Source organism: Hyperolius riggenbachi, chromosome 10 (assembly GCF_040937935.1).
Source record: "Hyperolius riggenbachi isolate aHypRig1 chromosome 10, aHypRig1.pri, whole genome shotgun sequence".
NCBI classification, from domain to species: domain Eukaryota; kingdom Metazoa; phylum Chordata; class Amphibia; order Anura; family Hyperoliidae; genus Hyperolius; species Hyperolius riggenbachi.
The window spans coordinates 12664009-12676215 of record NC_090655.1 but is presented as its reverse complement, the minus strand read 5'-3'; the positions used below and the strand labels follow the sequence as shown (position 1 = coordinate 12676215).

At 49.5% G+C, this 12207-nt stretch overlaps 1 protein-coding gene across 2 annotated transcripts in view; it reads left to right on the top strand.

The window, feature by feature from the left end:
* DHX32 (DEAH-box helicase 32 (putative)) overlaps positions 1-12207 on the top strand; it is a 118058-nt gene that overhangs the window by 42943 nt on the left and 62908 nt on the right. For both annotated transcript variants that reach the window (XM_068255728.1, XM_068255727.1), the window contains one exon: positions 4204-4397. In XM_068255728.1, coding sequence (XP_068111829.1) covers positions 4204-4397 — 194 coding nt within the window. The remainder of the gene's footprint in view (positions 1-4203; positions 4398-12207) is intronic.

Sequence of the window (12207 nt, the reverse complement as noted above, 5' to 3'; positions counted from 1 at the left end):
TGGTGGCACCAACAGGGAAATTTTGGCATTGAACTCCAGCTATAGCATAGTCGAACTTCGGGTAACAGTGGTGACTGTGGCGGTAGCGGTGGTGTAGTTCTGCTATTATTACCCAACTCTGAATGGCGGGGGGGGGGGAGTGTAACAGTGGAGATGAGCAGTGTAGCCAATGTGTAGAGTGAGCAGCTTTGGGGGCAGAGAAGACCGGCAGCACATGGAGCTCCTACGTACGGAACATGGAAGTGGTGAGTCTCCCTGCTCGCTGCTCTAATTTTTGGAGGGGGAGCTCTGAAGGGGGTCCGAGGTGAGGAAGGGTGGGTTCCGGCACCCCTCCCTGTGGCTGTGTGCCTGCTGCTGCAACCCGCCCCCGCCCGCCTCTTAAAACGGCCCTGGGTGGGCCCAAGAGCCGCCGGCTCCCCACAGGCTCCCCCCCCCATCCTCCGGGCCCCCCTGCAATTGCATCCACTGCGGGGGCGATTGTTATGCCATTGACAGGTAGCCAGGTATAGATGCCCACAGTATATGTAGACAGGCGGGAGCATAGTGGTGGGCGCAATGCGGGTAATTACCCTAGGGGGCGCTGTTACTTTGAGATGGAACGCAGGACCAGGAAGTAAGTACATGCGGCGGTGCATCCCGGGCAGCGGAAGTATCACAATTAACCGCTCTGCATGCGCCCCCCATGCAGCACATGGGGAGGACAGACAGGCCCTGCAGGAGCACGTCGCGGTGGCAACGGCTGTAACTGCAGCCCTACACCACTGCTTCTGCCATACAGATGACAATTCTAAGACCATCTGCCCTGCTGGGATGCACATTGAAAGTCCATACTCAACCCAGTCTGAAACAAATAGAATGTCCCTGACCTGAGCAAACCCCCAAGTGTCCCTACTCAATGCAATCTGGGATTGGATGGTAATCGACAATCGGTGGGCAAACATGATTGCGATTCTCCCGGTTCTGCCATGGCAAGGATTACTGTCCTTCTGTGAATATACCCCATTGTATAGAGGTGTAGCTAGGCTTTTCAGCGCCTGGGGACAAAGGCAGTTTATGCGCCCCCTCCGGACAAATTGGGCATGGCCACGCATCAGAATGTGGGTGTGGTCATGGGTGGAGCCAAATGTACAACTTCTGTTTAGATAGTCAAATGTTCCCCCCCCCTTTAGCCAGATGTGCCCCCCCCCTCCCCCCTCCTGTTCTGCTGCTAACACTTCTGCACTCCTTTGCAAAGGAGATGAGAAAAGCAGGAGCACTTCGGGCAGCCAGCGAGCCGCCTCTAACTCAGGGGTGCGGTGACCATGCTCTGTGCCCGGAGATATGCGTTCCCCCTTGCTCACCCATACGCCTACGCCTCTGCCATTGTATCTATGCTCCTTCCCTCCTATGCCTTACTAGTTCAGTGCAAAGCAGTCAGTGGGTATGTTGTATCGACTTATCTATTGTCCTCTCTAGAACTTTCTTTGCAGCGCCATAGCGAGCTGGAGCAGGCTGCAGGCTGGAAAACAAGTGAAATATAATGTGTTTGCTGTGGGGCAATACACATTGTTGCAGTTTATTTTACAGATGTTGGTTTTGGAAGCACGTAGCCTCCTGTAACAGTGCTGAAAGTACGCATGGTCTTTACAATAGTATTTGTACTTCCTGTATATTTATTTCAAGCTGAATGCTAAGCAGACCTGTAAATACAAACCTTCAATACTTGCTTACAAGCAGCAATACACTCCAGCCAATCCTGGGCGCAGCCTAGCCAAGTGTTTGGCCAATCAAAATTGGATGTGTGTACGCATCTTAAAAATAGTGCAGGTCATCATTGTAAGAGACATCTCTGCTCAGCCGTATTCAAAGACGCTTCTTTAAAATTGGATGTGTATGTACCCTAACGGTACCCTTACATCTAGGGACTTGGCAGCTAATCGACCATCCGATTTGATAATTTGGTGCATGCCGGATCAACGATGCAACCAATTTCAGGCCGGGCAGGTCGATCGGACATGTTGCAAGACGTCGGGCCATCGTGGTCAATCAGGTGTGCGGCGGTGACGGCTAGCAATATTGGGAGGTGTGACTGTCCCGCCGTGCTCCCGTTGCAGACGCAGAACTCTTCTGGCTGTGGGAGCACGCGCAGCCACACTGTGCATGCGCCGACTGGCCGAAGATGCCCCTTATGGAAGATCGAGGAGGCGGAGGACAGCACCGAGGGAGCAATCGGGCCCGAGGGGGCTGGAGGAAGCCCCAGGTATGTATGAATTTTTTATCAGTGTGTCATCTCAGGTACACTTTAAAATGGTCTGAAACTGCGACATAACATTCAATAAAAATGTGTTTACCTACTTATTACTAATACAGTTATCAGATTTGCTTTTGAGCATAAGTAATATTGACTGTTTACAAATTACAAGTTTCCAAAGTGTAGTTTATCTTGCCCTGAAACCTGTCATTGCATTTTATTCAAACTGCTTTTTACTATATATTAACATCTTCTAATGAGCTGTTCTGAGCTGTTTGTGTGCCTGAAGCACACAGAGCTACTTTTCACTTGTTACACTCACATGTATCAACATTGGAATGTAAACAGATTCTGTTCTCTCCCGTTTGGATGCGGATTTGAAGCTAAATAACAGGATAAAGTGCTTTTGTTTAACCCTTTCAGTGATATTCTGCTTAAGAAAAAATCTGGGATAGTAGCTTTCAAGCTGTAAGGAATCTTTTAGAGCAAAGTAGTAATGCTGACTTTCAGACCACTTTAAGATGCGACATGATGAGATAGACGTGTATGTACAGTGCCTAGCACACAAATATGCTTTCTCTGCCTGAAAGAGTTGCCCACATATATTGATAAGTCAGCTTTGCAACTGACCGTTTTACTCCAGTCGGGACCCAGTCAGATTACTGATAAGGAATTACAGCCATAAAACACTTTTTTTTTTTTCTTGAGGAATCCCAGTTCTCTGCCAGGAGAGGATAGATTAAAAAGGTCAATAGTTCATATATTTGAGCACTCAAAAAAGCAGATTTATTGTTTTGTCTCGCTGTCTCTGTGTTAAGTTTTTAAACATAAAACTGTGAGATATCTAAGGGCCCATTCACACCATAATTCGCAAAACGTGGGTGATTTTGTTAGCGCGGTAAAATCACTGCTCACACTTCCGCGATTCAGAGCGATTGTGATCAGTGCCTTATTCACCTCCTTAGTGGTAATCCCGAGTCAGGCTCGGGATTGAAATCCGCAGCTCAGAGCAGTAATCCCGTGCCTAAGTGAGTTATATGCAGGAGCTGCTGCAGATCTGCAGTTTTTATTTTTTTTTCCTTGTTTTTAGGGTCTAAAAGCTTGTGAAAAAATTGCATGGCTTTTAGACCCTAAATCTAGAAAAATTCATAATGCCAGTGAGGTTAAGCACTGTACCGCGATCACTCCAGAATTGCGGCAAAATGCTGCATGTAACACGTTTCGCAATTGGCGCAAATTGCCCGCGATCACCGCCAATCGCGGCAGTGAGATCACTGCCATATACTTGCTATTGCGCTGGCGCTTAGGCGATTAGCGGGAATGACTCGCTAATCGCACAGGTGCGAACGGGCCCTAAAAGTAATTTTTAGGAGGATAGATACAATTGTTTCTCTTCACTTTGTTTTCACTTATGTTTTACTTTAAAGAGGAACTCCAGTGTAAATAATGTAATAAAAAAAATGCTTCATTTTTACAGTAATTATGTATAAATGATTTAGTCAGTGTATGCCCATTGTAAAAGCTTTCCTCCCCCTGATTTACATTCTGACATTTATCACATGGTGACATTTTTACTGCTGGTAGGTGATGTCAGTGGAAGTAGAGGCTGCTTGCTTTTTTTTTTTTTTGGCAGTTGGAAACTGCTGTAAACTATTTCCTACAATGCAACGAGGTTCACAGACAGACAGGAAACTGCCAGGACCATGGTCCTCAGTTTCCTGTGGGAGGGGTTTCACCACAATATCAGCCATACAGCGCCCCCTGATGATCTGTTTGTGAAAAGGAATAGATTTCTCATGGGAAAGGGAGAATCAGCTACTGATTGGGATGAAGTTCAATTCTTGGTTACGGTTTCTCTTTAAGTGACAAGAAAACCTTCTACCGGGCTGTTTGGTTTCAATCTGGCCACACTGACAGCCCCGATCTGTGACTGGCGTTAATATAAAAATATGTCTGTGTTATTGTCCCTGCAGATCCCCCAGTGGTGCGCTGAATACTGCCTCTCTGCCCACAATCAGCATGGCACCGTGGCGTGTACGCAGGTGCAGAAGCAGACAGCCATCTGGCTGGCGATGCGGGTGGCGGACGAAATGGACGTAAACATTGGACATGAAGTCGGATACGTGGTGCCTTTTGAGAACTGCTGTACAAATGAGACAATCTTAAGGTTGGTTACCTTCTTCTTGTACAGCTGTCAGTTTACTCTGTAAACAGCTGGGGGCGCTGCGGTGTGACCCGCCAGTCACTGACACAGAGCCACAGGCGGGCATCTGGAATGCGAGACTCCTGCAGAAGCTGCATGAGAACCTTACACTGTACTGCCAGAGGGGGCGATGATCTCACATAACCGAGACCAGCCCACAGCTCAGTCTGATAACAGGATCTCGCATAACCCAGACCAGCCCCCAGCTCAGAGTCTGATAACAGGATCTCATGTAACCCAGACCAGCCCACAGCTCAGAGTCTGATAACAGGATCTCATGTAACCCAGACCAGCCCACAGCTCAGAGTCTGATAACAGGATCTCACATAACCCAGACCAGCCCACAGCTCAGAGTCTGATAACAGGATCTCACATAACCCAGACCAGCCCACAGCTCGGAGTCTGATAACAGGATCTCGCATAACCCAGACCAGCCCACAGCTCAGAGTCTGATAACAGGATCTCACATAACCCAGACCAGCCCAGATCTCAGAGTCTAATAACAGGATCTCGCATAACCCAGACCAGCCCACAGCTTAGAGTCTGATAACAGGATCTCACATAACCTAGACCAGCCCAGATCTCAGAGTCTGATAACAGGATCTCATGTTACCCAGACCAGCCCACAGCTCGGAGTCTGATAACAGGATCTCACATAACCCAGACCAGGCCACAGCTCAGAGTCTAACAGGATCTCACATAACCCAGACCAGCCCACAGCTCAGAGTCTGATAACAGGATCTCACATAACCCAGACCAGCCCACAGCTCGGAGTCTGATAACAGGATCTCACATAACCCAGCCCAGCCCACAGCTCGGAGTCTGATAACAGGATCTCACATAACCCAGACCAGCCCACAGCTCGGAGTCTGATAACAGGATCTCACATAACCCAGACCAGCCCACAGCTCAGAGTCTGATAACAGGATCTCATGTTACCCAGACCAGCCCACAGCTCAGAGTCTGATAACAGGATCTCGCATAACCCAGACCAGCCCCCAGCTCAGAGTCTGATAACAGGATCTCGCATAACCCAGACCAGCCCCCAGCTCAGAGTCTGATAACAGGATCTCATGTTACCCAGACCAGCCCACAGCTCAGAGTCTGATAACAGGATCTCACATAACCCAGACCAGCCCACAGCTCAGAGTCTGATAACCGGATCTCGCATAACCCAGACCAGCCCACAGCCCAGAGTCTGATAACAGGATCTCATGTAACCCAGACCAGCCCACAGCCCAGAGTCTGAGCTGTGGGCTGGTCTGGGTTATGTGAGATCCTGTTATCAGACTCTGGGCTGTGGGCTGGTCTGGGTAACGTGAGATCCTGTTATCAGACTCTGAGCTGTGGGCTGGTCTGGGTTATGTGAGACCCTGTTATCAGACTCTGAGCTGTGGGCTGGTCTGGGTTATGTGAGACCCTGTTATCAGACTCTGAGCTGTGGGCTGGTCTGGGTTATGCAAGATCCTGTTATCAGACTCCGAGCTGTGGGCTGGTCTGGGTTATGTGAGATCCTGTTATCAGTCTGATAACAGGATCTCGCATAACCCACACCAGCCCACAGCTCGGAGTCTGATAACAGGATCTTGCATAACCCAGACCAGCCCACAGCTCAGAGTCTGATAACAGGGTCTCACATAACCCAGACCAGCCCACAGCTCAGAGTCTGATAACAGGATCTCACGTTACCCAGACCAGCCGACAGCTCAGTCTGATAACAGGATCTCACATAACCCAGACCAGCCGACAGCTCAGTCTGATAACAGGATCTCACATAACCCAGACCAGCCCACAGCTCAGAGTCTGATAACAGGATCTCCTGTAACCCAGACTAGCCCACAGCTCAGAATCTGATAACAGGATCTCGCATAACCCAGACCAGCCCCCAGCTCAGAGTCTGATAACAGGATCTCTTATAACCCAGACCAGCCCCCAGCTCAGAGTCTGATAACAGGATCTCTTATAACCCAGACCAGCCCACAGCTCAGAGTCTGATAACCGGATCTCGCATAACCCAGACCAGCCCACAGCCCAGTCTGATAACAGGATCTCATGTAACCCAGACCAGCCCACAGCCCAGAGTCTGAGCTGTGGGCTGGTCTGGGTTATGTGAGATCCTGTTATCAGACTCTGGGCTGTGGGCTGGTCTGGGTTATGTGAGACCCTGTTATCAGACTCTGAGCTGTGGGCTGGTCTGGGTTATGTGAGACCCTGTTATCAGACTCTGAGCTGTGGGCTGGTCTGGGTTATGCAAGATCCTGTTATCAGACTCCGAGCTGTGGGCTGGTGTGGGTTATGCGAGATCCTGTTATCAGACTGAGCTGTGGGCTGGTCTGGGTTATGTGAGATCCTGTTATCAGTCTGATAACAGGATCTCGCATAACCCACACCAGCCCACAGCTCGGAGTCTGATAACAGGATCTTGCATAACCCAGACCAGCCCACAGCTCAGAGTCTGATAACAGGATCTCACGTTACCCAGACCAGCCGACAGCTCAGTCTGATAACAGGATCTCACATAACCCAGACCAGCCCACAGCTCAGAGTCTGATAACAGGATCTCCTGTAACCCAGACCAGCCCACAGCTCAGAATCTGATAACAGGATCTCGCATAACCCAGACCAGCCCCCAGCTCAGAGTCTGATAACAGGATCTCTTATAACCCAGACCAGCCCACAGCTCAGAGTCTGATAACCGGATCTCGCATAACCCAGACCAGCCCACAGCCCAGAGTCTGATAACAGGATCTCATGTAACCCAGACCAGCCCACAGCCCAGAGTCTGATAACAGGATCTCACATAACCCAGACCAGCCCACAGCTCAGTCTGATAACAGGATCTCACATAACCCAGACCAGCCCACAGCTCAGAGTCTGATAACAGGATCTCACATAACCCAGACCAGCCCCCAGCTCGGAGTCTGATAACAGGATCTCACATAACCCAGACCAGCCCACAGCTCAGTGTCTGGTAACAGGATCTCACATAACCCAGACCAGCCCACAGCTCAGAGTCTGATAACAGGATCTCACATAACCCAGCCCAGCCCACAGCTCGGAGTCTGATAACAGGATCTCACATAACCCAGCCCAGCCCACAGCTCGGAGTCTGATAACAGGGTCTCACATAACCCAGACCAGCCCACAGCTCAGAGTCTGATAACAGGGTCTCACATAACCCAGACCAGCCCACAGCTCAGAGTCTGATAACAGGATCTCACGTTACCCAGACCAGCCCACAGCTCGGAGTCTGATAACAGGATCTCGCATAACCCAGACCAGCCCACAGCTCAGAGTCTGATAACAGGATCTCGCATAACCCAGACCAGCCCACAGCTCAGAGTCTGATAACAGGATCTCATGTAACCCAGACCAGCCCACAGCCCAGAGTCTGATAACAGGATCTCGCATAACCCAGACCAGCCCACAGCCCAGAGTCTGATAACAGGATCTCGCATAACCCAGACCAGCCCACAGCTCAGTCTGATAACAGGATCTCATGTAACCCAGACCAGCCCACAGCTCAGAGTCTGATAACAGGATCTCATGTAACCCAGACCAGCCCACAGCCCAGAGTCTGATAACAGGATCTCGCATAACCCAGACCAGCCCACAGCCCAGAGTCTGATAACAGGATCTCATGTAACCCAGACCAGCCCACAGCCCAGAGTCTGATAACAGGATCTCACATAACCCAGACCAGCCCACAGCTCAGTCTGATAACAGGATCTCACATAACCCAGACCAGCCCACAGCTCAGAGTCTGATAACAGGATCTCACATAACCCAGACCAGCCCCCAGCTCGGAGTCTGATAACAGGATCTCACATAACCCAGACCAGCCCACAGCTCAGTGTCTGGTAACAGGATCTCACATAACCCAGACCAGCCCCCAGCTCAGAGTCTGATAACAGGATCTCGCATAACCCAGACCATCCCACAGCTCAGAGTCTGATAACAGGATCTCACATAACCCAGCCCAGCCCACAGCTCGGAGTCTGATAACAGGATCTCACATAACCCAGCCCAGCCCACAGCTCGGAGTCTGATAACAGGGTCTCACATAACCCAGACCAGCCCACAGCTCAGAGTCTGATAACAGGGTCTCACATAACCCAGACCAGCCCACAGCTCAGAGTCTGATAACAGGATCTCACGTTACCCAGACCAGCCCACAGCTCGGAGTCTGATAACAGGATCTCGCATAACCCAGACCAGCCCACAGCTCAGAGTCTGATAACAGGATCTCGCATAACCCAGACCAGCCCACAGCTCAGAGTCTGATAACAGGATCTCATGTAACCCAGACCAGCCCACAGCCCAGAGTCTGATAACAGGATCTCGCATAACCCAGACCAGCCCACAGCCCAGAGTCTGATAACAGGATCTCGCATAACCCAGACCAGCCCACAGCTCAGTCTGATAACAGGATCTCATGTAACCCAGACCAGCCCACAGCTCAGAGTCTGATAACAGGATCTCATGTAACCCAGACCAGCCCACAGCCCAGAGTCTGATAACAGGATCTCGCATAACCCAGACCAGCCCACAGCTCAGAGTCTGATAACAGGATCTCATGTAACCCAGACCAGCCCACAGCTCTGAGTCTGATAACAGGATCTCGCATAACCCAGACCAGCCCACAGCCCAGAGTCTGATAACAGGATCTCGCATAACCCAGACCAGCCCACAGCTCAGTCTGATAACAGGATCTCGCATAACCCAGACCAGCCCACAGCCCAGAGTCTGATAACAGGATCTCATGTAACCCAGACCAGCCCACAGCTCGGAGTCTGATAACAGGATCTCGCATAACCCAGACCAGCCCACAGCTCGGAGTCTGATAACAGGATCTCACATAACCCAGACCAGCCCACAGCTCAGAGTCTGATAACAGGATCTCTTATAACCCAGACCAGCCCACAGCTCAGAGTCTGATAACAGGATCTCGCATAACCCAGACCAGCCCACAGCTCAGAGTCTGATAACAGGATCTCACATAACCCAGACCAGCCCACAGCCCAGAGTCTGATAACAGGATCTCACATAACCCAGACCAGCCCACAGCTCGGAGTCTGATAACAGGATCTCACATAACCCAGCCCAGCCCACAGCTCAGTCTGATAACAGGATCTCACATAACCCAGACCAGCCCACAGCTCAGTCTGATAACAGGATCTCACATAACCCAGCCCAGCCCACAGCTCAGTCTGATAACAGGATCTCACATAACCCAGACCAGCCCACAGCTCAGTCTGATAACAGGATCTCACATAACCCAGACCAGCCCACAGCTCGGAGTCTGATAACAGGATCTCACATAACCCAGCCCAGCCCACAGCTCAGTCTGATAACAGGATCTCACATAACCCAGACCAGCCCACAGCTCAGTCTGATAACAGGATCTCACATAACCCAGCCCAGCCCACAGCTCAGTCTGATAACAGGATCTCACATAACCCAGACCAGCCCACAGCTCAGTCTGATAACAGGATCTCACATAACCCAGCCCAGCCCACAGCTCAGTCTGATAACAGGATCTCACATAACCCAGACCAGCCCACAGCTCAGTCTGATAACAGGATCTCACATAACCCAGACCAGCCCACAGCTCAGTCTGATAACAGGATCTCACATAACCCAGACCAGCCCACAGCTCAGAGTCTGATAACAGGATCTCACATAACCCAGACCAGCCCACAGCTCAGAGTCTGATAACAGGATCTCGCATAACCCAGACCAGCCCCGAGTCTGATAACAGGATCTCACATAACCCAGACCAGCCCAGAGTCTGATAACAGGATCTCATGTAACCCAGACCAGCACACAGCTCAGAGTCTGATAACAGGATCTCGCATAACCCAGACCAGCCCACAGCTCAGAGTCTGATAACAGGATCTCATGTAACCCAGACCAGCCCACAGCTCAGAGTCTGATAACAGGATCTCGCATAACCCAGACCAGCCCCGAGTCTGATAACAGGATCTCACATAACCCAGACCAGCCCAGAGTCTGATAACAGGATCTCATGTAACCCAGACCAGCCCACAGCTCAGAGTCTGATAACAGGATCTCACATAACCCAGACCAGCCCACAGCCCAGAGTCTGATAACAGGATCTCACATAACCCAGACCAGCCCACAGCTCAGAGTCTGATAACAGGATCTCACATAACCCAGACCAGCCCACAGCTCAGTCTGATAACAGGATCTCACATAACCCAGACCAGCCCACAGCTCAGAGTCTGATAACAGGATCTCACATAACCCAGACCAGCCCACAGCTCAGAGTCTGATAACAGGATCTCACATAACCCAGACCAGCCCACAGCTCAGAGTCTGATAACAGGATCTCACATAACCCAGACCAGCCCACAGCCCAGTCTGATAACAGGATCTCACATAACCCAGACCAGCCCACAGCTCAGAGTCTGATAACAGGATCTCATGTAACCCAGACCAGCCCACAGCTCAGAGTCTGATAACAGGATCTCACATAACCCAGACCAGCCCACAGATCAGAGTCTGATAACAGGATTCACAATTTCACATTTCATTATTGGAATCTCAATAAAGAATATGAGTGGAACACCATGCCTCCCAACTTTTTGAGATGACAAAAAAGGGACACTTAAGCCACGCCCCTGACCATGCCCCCTTCACACCCCTAGTCACGCATATAAAGATTTCATTCGAAAAATATGTTGTTTTATAATTCAAACTACACTGGCCCTTTCTCTCCCGGCTCATTTTCCTTCATATTAACACTTTAAATTTAGTAATATGTCAATTTAAAAAGATGAAAATAAAGTTTAGAGTCAAACACATTTTTTTTATTAGAGAAGTATATATATTTACATAGAAAGAGGGACAAAGTCCTGAAAAATGAGGAGGAAAGAGGGACAAGGGGCCCAAAGAGGGACTGTCCCTCTAAAAGAGGGACAGTTGGGATCTATGCGAACACTGAGGTAGAAAACAGAGATTTAGTCTGTCACTTCACTTCGCCATGTAAGATACCAGTATTACATATATAGCATTCTGCTCTTCATCAGAGTCTGGTTTCCTGTTACTGAGAGGCATCAACCAAGTTATCCATATGAGTATTGTGTATTTCTATATTGTCTAATGTCCTACCATATTATTATTATTATTATTATTATGCAACACTGTACAGAGTACATAGTCATGTCACGGACTGTCCTCAGAGGAGCTCACACTCTAATCCTGCCATAGCCCTAGTGTAATGTCCTACCATATTATTATTATGTATTTATATAGCACTGACATCTTCTGCAGCACATTACAGAGTACATAGTCATGTCACGGACTGTCCTCAGAGGAGCTCACACTCTAATCCTGCCATAGCCCTAGTGTAATGTCCTACCATATTATTATTATGTATTTATATAGCACTGACATCTTCTGCAGCACATTACAGAGTACATAGTCATGTCACTGACTGTCCTCAGAGGAGCTCACAATCTAATCCCACCATAGTCATAGTGTAATGTCCTACCATATTATTACTATTATGTATTTACTGTATATGGCACTGACCTCTTCTGCAGCACTTTATAGTCATGTCACTGACTGTCGTCAGAGGAGCTCACAATCTAATCCCTACCATAGCCAGTCATTGTGATATGTTACTATTGTAGACTAAGGCCATTTTGTTTGGGGTGGGTGTGTGTGTGTGTGTGTGTGTGTGTGTGGGGGGGGGGGGGGGGGGGGGATAAACCTATCTATGTTTTTTTTGTGATGTGGGAGGAGTACC